This window comes from Cordyceps fumosorosea (assembly GCF_001636725.1).
Source record: "Cordyceps fumosorosea ARSEF 2679 chromosome Unknown scaffold_15, whole genome shotgun sequence".
NCBI lineage: Eukaryota > Fungi > Ascomycota > Sordariomycetes > Hypocreales > Cordycipitaceae > Cordyceps > Cordyceps fumosorosea.
The window spans coordinates 783,581-799,929 of NW_017387315.1; the positions used below are offsets into that span (position 1 = coordinate 783,581).

At 50.0% G+C, this 16,349-nt stretch overlaps 3 protein-coding genes across 3 annotated transcripts; 1 reads left to right on the plus strand and 2 right to left on the minus strand.

Moving 5' to 3' along the window:
* Window positions 1-254: 254 nt before the first annotated feature.
* ISF_06185 (syntaxin 5) lies at window positions 255-1,328 on the minus strand (the record flags this gene model as incomplete). Its single annotated transcript, XM_018849789.1, has 3 exons — window positions 255-279; window positions 331-1,030; window positions 1,091-1,328. The coding sequence occupies 3 exons, from the start codon at window positions 1,326-1,328 to the stop codon at window positions 255-257; spliced, it is 963 nt and encodes a 320-aa protein (XP_018703288.1).
* A 4,774-nt stretch (window positions 1,329-6,102) lies between these two features.
* ISF_06186 (hypothetical protein) lies at window positions 6,103-6,645 on the minus strand (the record flags this gene model as incomplete). The annotated part of the gene is made up of 1 exon (XM_018849790.1): window positions 6,103-6,645. One exon carries the CDS (start codon window positions 6,643-6,645, stop codon window positions 6,103-6,105), a length of 543 nt encoding a protein of 180 aa, XP_018703289.1.
* Window positions 6,646-12,677: 6,032 nt separating this feature from the next.
* ISF_06187 (Haloacid dehalogenase-like hydrolase) lies at window positions 12,678-13,850 on the plus strand (the record flags this gene model as incomplete). The annotated part of the gene is made up of 1 exon (XM_018849791.1): window positions 12,678-13,850. One exon carries the CDS (start codon window positions 12,678-12,680, stop codon window positions 13,848-13,850), a length of 1,173 nt encoding a protein of 390 aa, XP_018703290.1.
* Window positions 13,851-16,349: the final 2,499 nt, after the last annotated feature.

Below are 16,349 nucleotides of genomic sequence, written 5' to 3' on the forward strand. Positions count from 1 at the left end.
TCCGATACGGAGAGGCACCTTTTCCAGGGTCAAGGCCTCTCTTTTGGCACATGCGAATCTTTCACATCAAGCGGTAAAGTAACGCTGGCTTCAGCTCCATTAATTCTATCTAGCTTAATGCCGCGCCCTCCTCCCACTGTGTCCGCCGTGGTGTAGGTGCAAGGAAAACAATGTACGTCGTCGTGCTATGCCAACACGGGAGAAGAAAACCCAACTGTAAGATGAAGCAAATCGCCCAAAAAGTCAAGAGTGCTCTAGCCCGATACCAACACCCATAGCCTGCGGATTGTTAGCCCTCGTCCTTAACATCGTCGTGGCATCGAAACTTACAGGAAGAAAATCATCAGTACGCCAAACATCTTGGCTATTAGCCAGCGGTTGCCCGACACCCTCGACCAGTACTTGAGCAGCTCGCGCTGCGCACCGTCGACATTATCCACCACGTCCTCAGTGTTGGCATCTATCCGCTGGATCATCTCGCTTTGCTCCGACACCATGGTCGCCAGCTGGCCAAAGATGCTGCCGAGCTCGCCAATCGTCTTCTCGATGGCCTCGATGGCCTCGCCGCGCTGCTGGATGTACGTGTTGGCCGGCTGCGCCTCCTCCATCATGAGCATCTGGTTGTGGCTGACGGGGTTGAGCGAGAGCGTGTCGGCCCCCGGCGCCGGCGACGTGCGGTTCGGTGTACCGTACAGCGGCGACGCCGACTGCTGCAGTGACGGCTGCGCGTGCTGCGACACGTTGGAGATGAAGTTTTCGGTGCGTGAGCGCGATGCTTGGATGTTCTTGGTGCGCGCCTCCAGCACGTCCTTGAAGTTGACCGACACATCGGTTAGCTTGCCTTGCAGCAGGTAGACGACATTTTTGTTGTGCTCTCCCTCCTGGTCGGCCCCCTTAGGGTGCTGCTGTTTTGACATCATGGAGAGCGCGCCGATCTGCTGGTTCAGAGACGAAAGGTCCTGCTTGATAACAAAGGTGAGTTCGTTGATTTCGACCGGGCGGTCGTCGAATAGCGTTCGTCGCTTGGCCACTGCAATTTGTTATTATTCGGCATGGTGCATCGCCACCTCTTGCCTGCACGGCGACTTACGTTGCGCGAGCTTCTCCAGTTTGCCCATGGTCGATGAGATGCCGCGGCCAATCTCGGCCGCCTTCTTGGCGAAGTCGGATCGTCGAGGTTGCGCGTCGCCATTAGCGGCCGCCTTTTGCGAGTCGGTCAGTAGCGAGCGCCGTTGGGCGCCCATCTTGTTCGCATTTTGCTTGCGCTGCGCGAGTGCGAGGACCGACTTGAACTCGGACGTCCGGTCTTGGATCGAAGTGGCGGCCATGGTCGGCAAGATTAAATGTCTGACTTGTATATATGCGGCGGTGAAAGGATCACGTAGCGACCAGCGCGGGACGCCTTTCGAGAAAGCTGATGAAGGAGTGTGGCGGATGGAATGTCGAGAGATCTGGCGGCGCTGGCGACGTAATGCGGACGAACTGGGGCGACTCGGCGAGTTTGAGTTTGACCACGTTTTCAGTAACAGTCAGCCCCTTGCAGCGCTTGCAGGACGGCTGTAGCCGAGGGAGTAGCGTCGGCACGTGGAAAACAAAGGCAAGAAACGCAGAAAAATTAATAAATGGAAGTAAGAGCAGGAATCTGCAGCGATGAAGACGAAGATAAAAATTGCGGGCCGAAAAGATTCAAGATGGAAGCTGGGTTGGAAGATGCTGGCTATAAGGAAAAAGGGATTCGCGAACTGTTGGGAGATTTGGCTTGTTCCAAACAGAAGGCCGTGATTGGCCGGAATGTTGGAAGTAGGCGACCCACATAAGTACAGGCGAATTTGTTCCCCCCATTCGGCCAGACTGCTGTGATAGCCTGATACTTGATTATGTATGTACGTATGTACATATGTACATATGTTACCTGCAGGCAAACAGCTGTTTGTGCCCCTTTTGCTGCAAACTTGACCTCACCATTTTGCTTGCGAGCTGGCCACCGGAAGACAACAAATTTGGCCTATACGATATTTAAAGCGCAATTCTTGGTTATGCAAAAATGAGTCCTTACGATAAAGGCAAGAATCACAAATCTACCCAGCGTGCCTTGACTGCCGAGTTCTTGATCAAGCGAGCGCACAAAGCTTACGAAAAGTACCGCCAATCTGGCAAGAAAATTCATATACGTTACGCAATAGAACTCGCAGCCGGAGCTATAAGAAGAGCTACTGCACCCCCCGCCTCTTGGTCGCTGAACCTTGTCCACTACCTGAGAAGTCGGTACGAGCAATTCGAACGCCCGGCTGATCTTGATAGAGCTGTCTTGATTGCGCGACGTGGCATTGCAGCAGCGCATGCGGACAGCCAGGGGAAATCGCGTCTGCTGAACGCACTTGCGGTGCTGCTATTGTCGCGCTACACGAAACGCCGAGCATTTCCCGACTTGGGAAGAGCAATACAGGTTGCAGAAAAAGCCTTGGCGATTCTTCCACGACAATATCGGTCAGAGAAGGCCATGTTGCTGAACACATTGGCGAGTGTTTGGAACCATGTTCATACGCATACGGGCAAACTCGGACCCTTGATTCGTTCTATCCAGGCCGCGAAGGATGCAGCATCATGTGCGACAATTGACGATCCAGGTCAGGCCCTGTTCCTATACAACTATCTGAACCTTGTAAGTTTACGTTACACTATTCAAGGGGAGGTTAGTGATTTGGAAGAAGCAACATCAGAAGCGGAACGTGCCATTGGGCACCTTGCAGACGGACATCCGCTGAAACCAGAGCTGCTGAGCGACCTTGGGGCTCATTTGAACATTCTTTTCGGGCACACAAAGGAAGTGGCAGAGCTTGAAAAAGCAATTAAGTTTGGAAGGCAAGCTGTGAAACTCGTTCCAAATAATTCCCCGAGAAAAGCCATCTACTTGGGAAACCTTTCAAACAGTTTGTTGAGCCGGCACAGACTGAATTATGATCGACAAGACTTAGAGGATTCCATTCGTCTCTCGGAAGCCGCGGCCGACGCAATTCCAAAAGGACACGAGAGTGAACTAGAAGTTCGCCACAACTTGGCGACGAAGCGGATGGACCTATATCGCTGGACAGGACAAAATTTGAATTTTGAATCTACGGCCGAAGAAATGCGCCAATGCTTGGCTACTACACCAGATAATCATCATGCCCATGCAGCTCGGCTAGATGACTTCACAGCTTTACTCTTTTTGCAATTTGAGAAGACTGGAACGCTAAAATATTTGAACGAGGCGATCAAGCTGTCAAGGCGCTCAATTCAAATGACTCCTGCTGATCACCCAGATCAGTCCATCTACGCCAATAACTTGGGGTATTACTATGCACACCTCTATGATAGTACCCAGAACATGAGACATCTAGATATAGCATTGGCTTGTGTTCTGGCAGCTCTGGGCATTACTCCAAGGGAATCCATATGCTGCTCGACAACTCTTGGACGACTTGGTGCCATTTTCGAGAGAAGATACGAGCGGACAGGATCTGTTGATGATTTGCAAAAAGCCATCTGCTTCACGACCAATGCGGTAGATGCCAGTCCGAAAGCCTCGATGGAGAAGGCGGCAAAACTCAGCGATCTGGGATCGTTGCTCGAGAAACAGTACCTGCGCACAGGTGCAATAACATATCTGAATGAAGCTATCGCGAGATCTGAGGAGGCCATTCAAATCACACCAAGAGATCACGCTACCTTGTCTGGACGGTTGAACAACCAGGCCATCAAATTGATAGAGCATCATTCACGTACAGGGCTACATCATACAGTTGATGAGGCTTTTCACCATGCATCTCGCGCAGTGGAACTAACATCGCGCGACCACCTCGACTGGGCAATGTATGCGAGTACCCTTGCATCAGTACTTCACTCCCGCTATGAGCTATCAGAAAAGGAAGAGGACTTGGCGAGAGCGATCGAATATGAGAGAAAGGCACGTGATACGGTGCCAAAGGATCATGCACTACGCATGACGTATCAACACAACCTTGGTATCAGCCTCTCAACATTATATCGAATGACCGCGAATGAGAAATATCTATCAGAAGCTATAGGTCTCATTACAGAATCGGTTGAGTCGGCGCCTAATGATAGTCCGCTTCAGGCTGAGAGAAAAAATACCTTAGCAAGCCTACTTGAAACACACTACCGCCAGGCTAAGCAGGCCGACAGAAGACAAGAAGTTCTGAGTCTCGCGCTGGAAATTTGGAATTGTACAGTAGCAGTGCCATTTCAGCGCATCAAAGCTGGCTACAGAGCGCTACGAATGTTTGGTGAGGAACTACAATCTGAGACGCAGTATAGCGATAAGACTTCATCAGCCACGGGTTTCAACTCAGTGGTTCTACATCGAGCACTCGATCTCGGCGTGGCGTTACTGGACCTCCTTCCGGTGGTTCATACGCGCTATTTGGAAAGGAAAGACCAGCAGTTTGTGGTATCCGCATTCTCTGGAGTGGCTTCTCTCACGGCTCATTTCTTCCTCACAGCTGGCAAGATATCAGAGGCCGTTGAATGCTTAGAGCGTGGCCGCACAGTCATCATTAACCAGTTGTTGAGCGATCGCAAAGATATCTCGGATCTAAAGCAAACGCATCCAGCTCTAGCCACAAAGTATGCGCGACTGGTCGCAGAGCTTAACACGGATCCTCACACCAACGTTGAAGGTGGCAGTACAAGACGCAGGAACGCAGTCCGGGAGCTCGATGCCTGCATTTCTGAAATGAAAGCTTCAGCTGGAAGTGGCCTTTTGAATCTGGGTCAGTCTGTCTCAGAGATGCAGCAAAAGATCGGAACGAGGCTTGTCATTCTCGTGAACGTGAGCGATTTTGGAAGCTATGCTATTATCTTCTCAAGCGAGACGCTGCTGTCCATACCGCTTCCGAAATTAACGGCAAGCGAGGCAAAAATACACTTTGACAAAAGGTGGGCGGAGAGAAAGCCTAGCAAGCAGAGTGTGCTGAACGGTGAACTTTGCGAAGCCTTGGAATGGCTTTGGGAAGTTTGCGTTAGGCCTGTCCTATTGAGAATATCCGGCGAACCAGACGTAACAGTGGAAGCACTTCCCAGGGTGTGGTGGATAGGAACTGGGCTCGCGTCTTCGTTGCCATTTCATGCTGCTGGGAGCCACGGAAGCAATTCGACGGCCAACACGTTCAGTCGTGTTGTTTCATCTTATACGCCATCAATTATGTCCCTCATCCATGCCATACAGCACGATGTTAGGAGGATGCCCCGGACAGAAGGAAAAGTCCGGCTGCTCTTGGCAACAATGCCTACCACACCCTCCGCCACGAAATCGTATCCTAAGCTTCAAGTTGCGAAGGAAGCGAGCAGCGTCATGCGGTCCATGGGTTCTCATGTGGAGGTGGAAGTACTGGAGCACCCTGATGTGGAACAGGTCTTGAAGTCGTTGGAAATCTGTCACGTTGCACATTTTGCTTGCCACGGAGCAGTTGACCGCCGTGATCCTTCGAATACCGCATTGGTGTTGCAACGCCGCGAAACAGACGGCATTTCTAAACAAGATCTTCTAACCGTTCAAAAGATCTCGGAGTTGAAGTTAGAGTCTGCTTGCATAGCTTACCTGTCTGCGTGTTCTACAGCTGAGAACCGCGCTATGAATCTGACAGACGAGGTAATTCACACGGCCAGTGGCTTTCTAGTCGCCGGCTTTCCCAACGTCATCGGCAGCTTGTGGGGAGCCAATGACTCTGCGTGTGCCAAACTTGCGACCTATTTTTATGCACAAGCATTGGATGAAAGCGGGAGTGGCATCACAGCAAACGTCGCTGTAGCGGTACACGGGGCAACCAAGCGGCTGCGCAATGCACAGCCGAAGGCGCCAACAAACTGGGCACAGTTTGTTCACTGGGGTATTTAAAGAGCTCTGTACGACACTGGCTCCATTGCTCAAGTCATTTTCCGCCTATGCACTCATCCAATGGGAATAAAGCGCCGCGACCGATGCTGCTTGTCACCCTCTGTGGGCGACGTGGACCCAACAAAGCACAGCTCCTGCTTCAATAATTAATTTGCACTCTAGAAACATGACTCAATTGATTCAAGGAAATCCAGGTAGTAAAAAGGCTATGCGATGGTGTTGATGCAGTAATGTCCATTCCCGGTCCTCTCCTCGACCCAATCTTCGTCAGGCAGCGTGCTTTCCGTTCCAACTGTCACCTCAATCACATCATCCCCTTCGTCATCGCTCATATCATTATCGCTCGTGTCCGACATATTGCCATCCTGACTATTGGCTCCGCGCCATGCAGTATCAAGACAAGTCCACGTACAAGTACGCGAGAGCTTCGTGGGGTTCGAAGAAAGGCATTTGAGCCACTTGAACGTAACTTGGCGGTATCTCAGAGCGAAGATTCGCTCCCCAGGGGCAGCAATCTCCAACTTGTTGCTGGTGTCACGATCGGTCCCCCCCTCCATGGCTGGCGAGATGACCTTGAAATTTGGCGGCAGATTGCCGAGCAGCCGCATAGTTGCCTCACTCTGCTTTGTGGCAGTAAAATCCACTTCGATGCGCGGATCAATCAGAGTTTGTATGCCGATGATCATGTATATGCTTTGGTCGGAAGCAGCCTGCTCTTGTATCCATAGTTTCGTCTCCTCGCTTTTCATAGCATGTTGAAACCAGGTCGTGACATTCTTCAGCAGATACCACTTTGCGCGACCTGGTGCAATGGTGCAAGAGCCTGCTGATTTCCCAAGCAGCTTGGCTGAAATCAAGGAAGATAGCGCTGCACTGAATCTCGTCTGCGCGCTGTTGTTCCACAGATTGGTAAAGTTAAACTCTTCCTCAATTACTGGTGCTCCCCTGTCAACTTTTGGAGGCCAATAATCTTCATGAACCGCTGCGAGGTTGGTGGTAAAGCCGCCAAGAGTAACATTTTCCCTCGGAAGGAAAAAAGTGGTTGGAATGACTGCGAGGGACATTTTCGTCGGGCGTACAGAGACTGTCCAAAGAGCAACTTCTATGGAAACGGAAACCTTGGCCTCTACAGATTTGGCGCGGGGTAACAACTGATTGCGGAGCAGGGGGCGGCACGGATAATAGTAAAGTATTGAAAAAAAAAATACCCAAAAAATACCATTACTATCCCCTTGACTGTGGAGGAGGAGCGAGCAGGTAACTTACAGGGATTCCGTCCAACCAGGCATCTCAAAAATCTAGGTGCTTCCATCTAGGTGCTTCCACCAGCAGATGGGAGGTACTGTGGCGTAGGCGAGTACCAGGTTTCACTTCCTTCCCAGGCGTATCGGTATGTGTTTTTTGCAACTTCCTGTCTCTTTTCCCTGTGGAAATCGTGACCTGCTCCTCCTCCACTGCGACAGTGCCTGATTCAACAAAGATATAAGCCAAGGGTATAAATGGTGCTAAGTCTATGCCTAGATGCTGTGCCTTAAAAATATCTAGAGGCTGGAAGGATAAAGAAATGATGTAGTATCTCAATTGGAGTAAAATAGAAGAGAGAAGAGTTGAGGCGCGGAAGAGAGGGGGAGTAATCCACTAGTTAGCAGACGAAGGCGTTGGCAAAGAGAAAAACAGGACAGGGATGGGCAAGAGGCTTTTACATTCAGCAGGCAGGAAGGCTAACTGGTTGAATTCTCGATATATTGTCGACAGAGGAAGAGGGTTGGTGGGTTTTCTTCCGTTCATGAATTTTTCCATGGCTGTAGTTTCATGGTAACCTGCTGACGTAACTTGGGTGAGTGTGTCTATTTTGGCATCCTGGTGGTGTGCCCACCCAGACATCAGTTGCCCGAGCCTTGGTCAAGCGGCGGCTCGTCCCGTTGAATGTTCCCGGCTCCCACAACAGCTCATTCTTCCACCAGCATCAACCAATATCTACAATGTCTTTGCCAGTTACTGCGGAACAACCATACTTGAATGGTGATCGGCCGGATCCGGGCTGGCGGCCGTTCCCAGTGGATCCTCCAAGCCCACCATGGGAGCCAGTTGTTTTATTTTGGTTAATGGTAATAACTCTTTTCATCGCTTTGCTAGTCGCGAGACGACGCAAACCACCAGTGACAGCACACACCGCGCCGCTCACAGAAACCACGCCGCTACGAAGCGCAGAAACCACGCCGCTACGAAGCGCAGAACTGCCGCCACCGCCGTACGAACCAGGTCCGTCGCTACATCCAGAACAGCGGATGAATCCAGAACCGACGACGAAACCAAAGCCCCCAATGCACCCGGAAACTCCAATGCGTCACTAACCACAGACGGGTCACGTCAGGTCACCGCTTCTCAGCAGGGTAAGCACATCCTCGAAGCAGTACTTGGCTGCCTCTCAGCAAAACCAAGAAAGATGACGAAAAAAATATAGATGATTAACTATGATGCAGGAAAACTAACTTTACCTTGTACGGGGTAGATTCTCTCTCGTTTGATGCTATTCTTCCCCTTCTTGCTCTGGCGCTGCTGGACAGCCAGCGCTGCCCTCAAAATCAAATCACATTAGAGAAACTGTCAAACAAATCAAACAAATCACCGCCGAAAATGTATCAGACAAACAAACGCAAAATTTTCAATTTGATTTACATTTACTACATTTTGCTAGTCTAGCTCTTTGAGCTGTGTCTAAACATCACCACTGCCTCGCACAGCATGCTTCCAGTCAACGCAGTTTCTAGTCGCCGCTCGAGTGGCAATTACTTCAACATGTCCGACACAGTGTTGAGTAGGATTGAGAATGAATTAGCTATGTACGATAGGACAGGAACATCCAGAACTCTCGCTTGTACTCTACAAGGGTCTCCCGCTATTGGAAGTAAATCCTACACTTAAAACCCGACACGGTATAAGCTCAAGGTGGTCGTAAACCGATGTTTGTCGGCTAGGGACTCTCTCCGAAGAAAAAGATACTAGCTGTGCCACAAAATGAGCTAGTGTAGCATGCATTTCAACCTGTTGCTGAAGCTTACTGACAGCACATGCCTCCAGGTTCGTAGCCGTATGTAGCTTATAAAATTGAGGTGGCACAGGCAATTCCGCAGCCAGGCTTTCCCAGGTACTGTATCTACTGTAGAATTTTAGCCAGGGCACCTCCGTCACAGCTTAGACAAGCCCCAGAAAGAACTGCGAATCGCCACTTCGTTCCACCTCTGTGAACTAGCATTCAAGCTCTATCTGGCAGTCGCTCTCTCCTGGCCATGTCCCTCGACCTCTCCGCGCTCTCGGAGCACCAAATCACCTGCTTCCTCCGCGCCGCCCCAAACTCCCAATGGCGGTAGAAAATTGCATTCACCAGGGCTGGCCAAATCGGGGGCGGACCTGCGAACGGCCTTTCCAAGTGGTTCAGCCACCATATGACACGGGATCAAGCACCACAGTCTGGCCCGGTTGCATCGGAGCCTGCCAATACTCAAGCTGGGAATCCTGAGGCTGTATGTTGCAACGGGTACTGTACATAACTTGGCCGGGCTGCGGTGGGGGGGCTGAGACCCCTGACAGAGTGGTTTTCAATACGTTTTAGCGTCGCAAGAGCTAATCGTATTGGACTGATCACCCTGCATCATCGTGCCATTGCGTAGTATTTTTCCTCATATAGCAAATTAATCCCGGCGACAAGCCGATCGCACCTGTACTAGGCGCCATTGAGAGCGGCTCTAAGATAACGAGAGTGTTTGAAGATGGAGCTTGCATCACAATATGGAACTAACTCAATTTGATAAGATAATCAATCGCAGAATAGACTAGTCTTGCGTTGAGAGTAGCTTATTTCACAATTATTCGAAGCTTGAGCATTATCATTAGTTGGCTTGATACGTAGCAAATCCACTTGACTGGGTTAATGAAGCGTGGGTGGGTGTATTGATGCTAGGAAATGTGCTGTTCAAACTCAGCAATAATCCAATCACAAAATTGCAGCCATTGCTTGCGCCATATCGTTGCATACTGGCCACGAGCAGTTTCGTTGCCTCCATCTTTCTTCTCCCAGCGGCCGTCCTCGTCGCAAAAAGATGCGTATGAGATACTTGTTTCAGCAATGCTTCCCAGGCCTTCTAGTCCAACCGAATCAAAATTATTCAGTACTTGCCAGAAATCGCAACTAACCCGTGTTCCAATGTGCCCGAACACTCCTGGGGTGTCGCTCGATAGAGCTGTGGCAATTCCATTGGCAAGCAATGCCGGGACTGGATGGCATGATGTGCTTGCATTCAGCCGAAGAAGCTCGTTGCTGACTGGGCATACTTCTATGCAAATGTCTTCTGCTTTGACTCTCGCCATAGCCGTTGGATGCTTGTAGAGGGAATAGCCGTGGCCGATGCGCCTGGTGCCCAAAAGGATGGCGTCGAACAGATTAAGGTCGTGGGGGTCTCCGTCGCCTGGAACTTCTCCCGCATGGAAGATGAAGGGAATGTCCAAGCCTCTCCTCTCGCATTCTGATCGGAACCATAAGAGAGATTGGAGATGTTCTTCTAGTGTTCGACCGAGACCTTCTTGCCCCACGAGGTCATATCCAGCAATCAAAGCAGGAAATTCTTCCTTTGCTGCTAAACAATTCCTCATGTCACGCAAAATGAATGAGTCATCTTGCCCACGGTGGCAAGTCCATATGATCCGCGCGCCCCAGAAAGAAGCTCCTGCATCAGAGCGCTTGAACCTGCCCATTTCCTCTTGAAATATACGCAGCACATCGCGATACTGCCCTGGCTTACCGTCGGAGAGTTTGAAAGGGGAAAGAAAAACAACGCGGAGATCGATCCAATAAATCTCGTCCGATAGGGCTTGAGCAAACATGCGGTGAACGAATTGGCGGAATATCGGCTCGCAGAAAGTTATCCCTGCCAAAGTGTTGAAGATGGACTCAAAACGAGACCAAATACGGTCGATTCCTTCGTAGTGAGCTTGGCAATCGCTTGTAGAGAACACAACTTTCGAGGCTATGTGCTCTTCAAACGCTTGCGAGCCTCCGAAGGGATATTGGCTAGCAGCTTGCCCCAAAGGAACCAGTGTCCCTGGTTGATATGCATCGGAAAACAACTCAGCCGGGGGGGTGACACTGGAGTTGGGTGCGTATTCAAACTCTAGAGCAGCATGGCTAAGCTCACTGGGAGATGTGAGTGGGATGCTCGACTTCACATGCATTCCAGGGGTCGTCACGGCGACATGTATGAGCCACGGCACTGCAAGCTGTTAGAGGGAGGTAACACAGAAAACGAAGGCTGAGGGAAACTCACTATCCACCATTCCATCTAAATGGGCATGGAGTAACGCACCCTTTGGGAGCTTTTTGACAATCTTCCATGTTTGAGTTTGCTCAATAGTTTCTTTGGCGAGATGGAATGCAACGCCGGGAAAAATGTGACGCTGCTGGTCGTCGATTCTTGGCGCCCAGTCCTGGGTAAGCTCGCGAGCACGGATTTGACGAACAATGTCACATGCTTTTCTCTCTTTTGCCGACAAGCTCTGTCGGAAACCATAATCTAACCGTTGAATTTAAATTAGTCTTCGTCTACCCCGTGCAGCTGTCTGCTTACCGCGTCTGAGTTCCTCCTCGGAACGCAAGAGTTGGCGCTTTGCACTTAAGTGCGCTTGCCTCAGATTTTCCATTTTGCTGAATTTGGTGCTCAACCAAGATTTTTCGTTTCAGTACTTTGGGACTTTATCAGTCGCTTCTTTGTGCGCATCGAGTATGGTGGTCCAATGTAGAGGGGCCGTCGGCAGTGAGTCACACGCCGGGACAATTGCTCTCTTCGCCTAGACGGCAGGCATCGGTGCCGCCATGTAGTCATCGGTCGGCATACGCCTACGGAGCTGATGCCGAAACGAAGTCCCTTTCACGGCTTAACAGAATTCTTATCCGGGGCTTGTATCATCAATTATTCGGCAACTCTGATGATGCTATTGCTTGACTGTTCGCCGGGCCTTTGGTTTGGCTGATTACCCGACTTAACCGCACGCTGGAGTCAATGTAACAGCAGTGGAGAGATCGGTTATAACGATATACGTGGCTGACAGTTAGACCCGCTAGCGACGACTCTGCGAACAAGCAAAAGAATGATATCAGACTTCCAGCTTGATAATTTACAAACCTACAGTACTGTACTGGCATTTCACTACCGCATATTCAACGAAAACTTGCGCCGCTCTAAAACTTCAATATAAACCATCTCGGGACTCCATCCCGCAGCAAGCCTTGAACCACTATATCTCTCTGAAAACAAAACGGCATATGTATATTATAGTCCGCTCCTCTTTGATCTACTCAAGCACTGGGTTCTCGTAATCGCAGCTGACACCGCACATATCACAATCGAAGATAGCCTATTACCTATTTGCTATGGATAACCCTAGCTCATCAGCAAGCCGCGGCAGGCTTCCCATGATTCGTTTATTTTTCGCTTGTCCCCGGGGCGGTGCTACGCTTTCAATGCGAATCTTTGCGAGGTCGCCCTCCTGCGCAGTCACGAGCGGACTCACTTTATTAATAGGCCGCATCAGCCCCGGAGATCTTTCCAAGTCCGAATACTCCATTTCAGATGGCCATTCCATTTTAGATGGCCTTGCTAATCATTGCGTCTTTGCCGAAGCCGTTGCTTCAGGCAAGCACTTCCTGGTCTCGAAAGAAGAATTGAATATTGACAAAGAAGAGTATGAGGCATTACACGACATATGTTCAACGCCATCTGCCTATACAATGGTACAGCCTGTTTTCCTCATTCGCGACCCTATCCGCGAATTTAGCAGCTGGAAGAGTGCTGGATGGCAAGATATCGATAGTTTGATACACGGTTACATCAGCCTGTTTCAGGTTCTTGAACAAACCTCATCGCATGCAGTCTCGTGCCTTCTATATGAGAAACTCGTTGAAAATCCTCAAGTCGAAATCCAACATATATGCGAAGAATGGCAGGTCCCATTTTCCGAGGCAATGCTCAAAGGCCCTTTAGGCTTGTCCTTCTTCTCGGCAGACGGCGAGGATGTCAAACTCTGCGGCGATGAGGCTGCAGGTCCATTCGCGACATTGGAGGCCAATTCTTTTATAGCACCCAAGGTGGAAACGCACGGTCTCCTCTCCAACGACGAAAAGGAGATTCTCGAGAAGAGCATCGGACGCCAGTATCTTTGCTGTTGGAAGGACGATGTCGTGCGTCTACGGACCATTTTTTCCGAGAAGACGTGGATCGGCTTCGATCTCGACGACACTTTGCACGAATTCCGGCGTGCATCCTCAAAGGCGATCGACTGTATCCTTACAAGCATCTCAGCGCAGTATGGCACGCCTATGTCCAGGCTGAGGGAGCAGTATTCCAGGATCCTCAAGGCAAAGACGGCAAGCGCATTCTCGGATGGCAGGTCGTCTTTCGACTACCGTAGGGAGAGATTCACCCTCCTACTTACATACTTCTCCTTGCCACAAACCACAGAGTTTTTAGATGCGCTACTTGAGTCCTACGAAACGGCTTTAGTCGGCGCCCACGAGTTGAAGTGCGGCGCTATAGGCTTGCTGTCTACTATAAAGGGGATGGGGAAGAAGATTGTGGTCATCACCGAAGGTCCTCAGGATGGGCAAGAACGCACGGTCAACGCCCTCGGTATTAGAAACTACATCGATTTCCTCGCAACGACAAATCACTTTCGCGTCTCCAAGGTCGATGGCCTGTTTCGCAAAGTCCTCCAACACTTGGGCATTTCCTCCGACGAAATTGCCTATGTCGGCGACAGCGAGGAGCGAGACATGGAGCCGGCCATAGCCGAAGGCATATTCTCTATTCATCTTGCCGAGGCGAAGAACATATCGTTGAGTTCATCTCCTCCACGTGTCAATACATTGAGGAAGCTGCAGTATATAATGTCGGAAAAGGCGTGAAACAAATGTACAGAGAGTTGCCAGTTCAAACGTGGTGTTGAAGACGATAATAAAAGGCGGTCATTGTATCTTTCTGCATTGTGACTAAGAAGAACATTTAAACATTCCAACTTAACCGACTATCGTATAACTAATCACGGCTGCTAAGAGTCTTTCCTCGAAGTCAAAGACTAGTAAAAAGTCAAGATTGCTCTGTCTGCGAAGACATGTTTTGCCGAGTGTCTTGGTCGATAGATTGCCTCAACATTGTAAAGATAGGAGCGTAACTCATATATTGTTCGCCATAGGTAAGATTGAATCCGTAGTCAAAACCAGGGGGATTGTGGCCCTGGTTATGCTGTATAATGGTTTCAAGCTTGTCCATGGCCTTGACCGCCCGTGCTTCCGGCGTCTTTCCAGCTTCGTACTCCTCCCAGAGCGAGAGCAACGACTTGCGTAGCGAATCTGGTAATTCTCTGGTCAGGTGTTCAAGATCAGCACGCTCTTGTTTACCCTTGTCAGGAAATTTGCTCGCTTCGACGGCTGGGATATCGCCATGGATGGCTTCGCCTAGGTCGTGTACAACACAGAGCTTAAGTACGCGTGCCATGTCAACACCTAGCAAATCATCTTCAAGCACCATTGCCATAAGGCAGAGTCGCCAGGTGTGTTCCGCTGTGCTCTCGTTCCTTCCTTTAGATGTAAAGGCATAACGCATAACATCTTTCAGTTGCTCTGCTTCGCGTAAAAACGCGAGCTTGCTCTTGACACAGTCTGAATTCATCTATCTTCCAAGCGTTAGCGCTTTTAGCTGGCACATCTTTCATCATAGAAGGCTTGGTAGAAGAAGCAAGTACCTCTGTGTAGTGGATAAAACTCGAAGACGAAACCTGCATCAGCAATAGAAGTAGGATGCTTATGGTAGTGCTTGGCAGGGCAATTCGTCTTTTATATTTCCAACGGGTTGTGGGGCCTCGTCAAATGCGTAGCCACCCACTAGTTAGGTTAGAGATGGATGCGGAATCGGTTATAACTACATGGCTGTGGCTGGCCGGCCATTGAGGCGTACATACATAGAATGAATGCTAAGATCGGTTGATCGGCCGCAAGCTGCGGGGATTTTGACGCTAGAATATGCAGATACCGGTTAAAACGATACCCCGATACAGTGATTAGAGCGCAGGGCACGGATAGAGAAGGAACTCCCAGCCCGACACAAATCTGAGAACAGCAATAGAATCATCAGTTCGGGCTTATGATTTGCTGCACAGATTCTGTCTCACTTTATTAGCCACACTCCCCGCGTATTCAACAGAGTGCGAGTGCTACTGCGTGATTAGTGCCAAGAAGCGAATCAACCCGGCGTGTGACTCATTTCCCCGAACTTTGGATGGTGGTGGAGCGTTAGTTACGTTATTATTGAAGTGGGCAGCGTCAGACAAGCACCTTACACACCCGTTGTTCCTCTACTATTGCTATTTTAGAGATGCCTTCAACAGGTGCCAACGGCGCATTGCGGGGATCAATTCGTTATTTGGCGAAAATATTGCGCAATGGCACGAAACTGCGGGACGATGAGCTTAACACAGTTTTCAAGCCAAAGTCTTGACCCATTCACAGCTGGCAGGCGCAAGTGAGAGCAGCCCCAGCAGACTTGATCATAATATTTCTGCATATAAATGGCATATTGCATGCATCAACCAAAGCTCGGCGCCTTCTAGAGTGCATCTTTCGCCCGTGTATTTTCTGGCCGAGCACATACATCATGCTGCCTTCTCTCCCTGAGTTTGCCCTTATAGGGCTGCTTCTCTTTCTGCTCACCGCAGCTGACGACACATACAAATCTCGCCCTGACTTGTCTCCGCCGCAGCTGAATATCACCATCCCATGCCATGGTAGATGTGAAGCGGGCTACCTCTTTGTTGCTCCCTTTGTTGGCTATACAGATCCCGAAAACCACGGCCCAAAACAAGCTGCACCATATATTTTATCCGACGACGGTGATCTCGTATGGTCCGGTTTCACCTATTTCGCAACTTGGGCAGGCAACTTTCAGGCATCGCGCTGGAAGGGGCAAGACGTGCTCTTCGCCTTTGAAGGCGCGCATAACGGTCTTCACGGCCATGGTCATGGCCACCACACTCTACTAAACCAGAATTACGAAACCGTTCGAGAGCTACGAGCTGGCAAGCACGCACTCTCAGACAAACACGAATTTATCATTGTCGACGAAACATCGGCGTTGATTCAGATCCACCAGCCGTTGCAAATGGATTTGGAACCGTATGGAGGTCTTGATGGCCAGACCTGGATTGTGGATGCCCGTTTTCAAGGTATGTGGAATCCTATTCTGGAAGTGGTGCAATAAAACTTATTTGGAATGCAGAACTCGATATCCAGACGGGGAAAGTTCTCTTTGAATGGAGCAGCCTTGATCACACTACGCCCGATGAAACTGCATTGCCGCTACCCCTTGTGTGAAAGGCCGCTAGTAAGTTGATTCAACTATCTAGTTCCTAT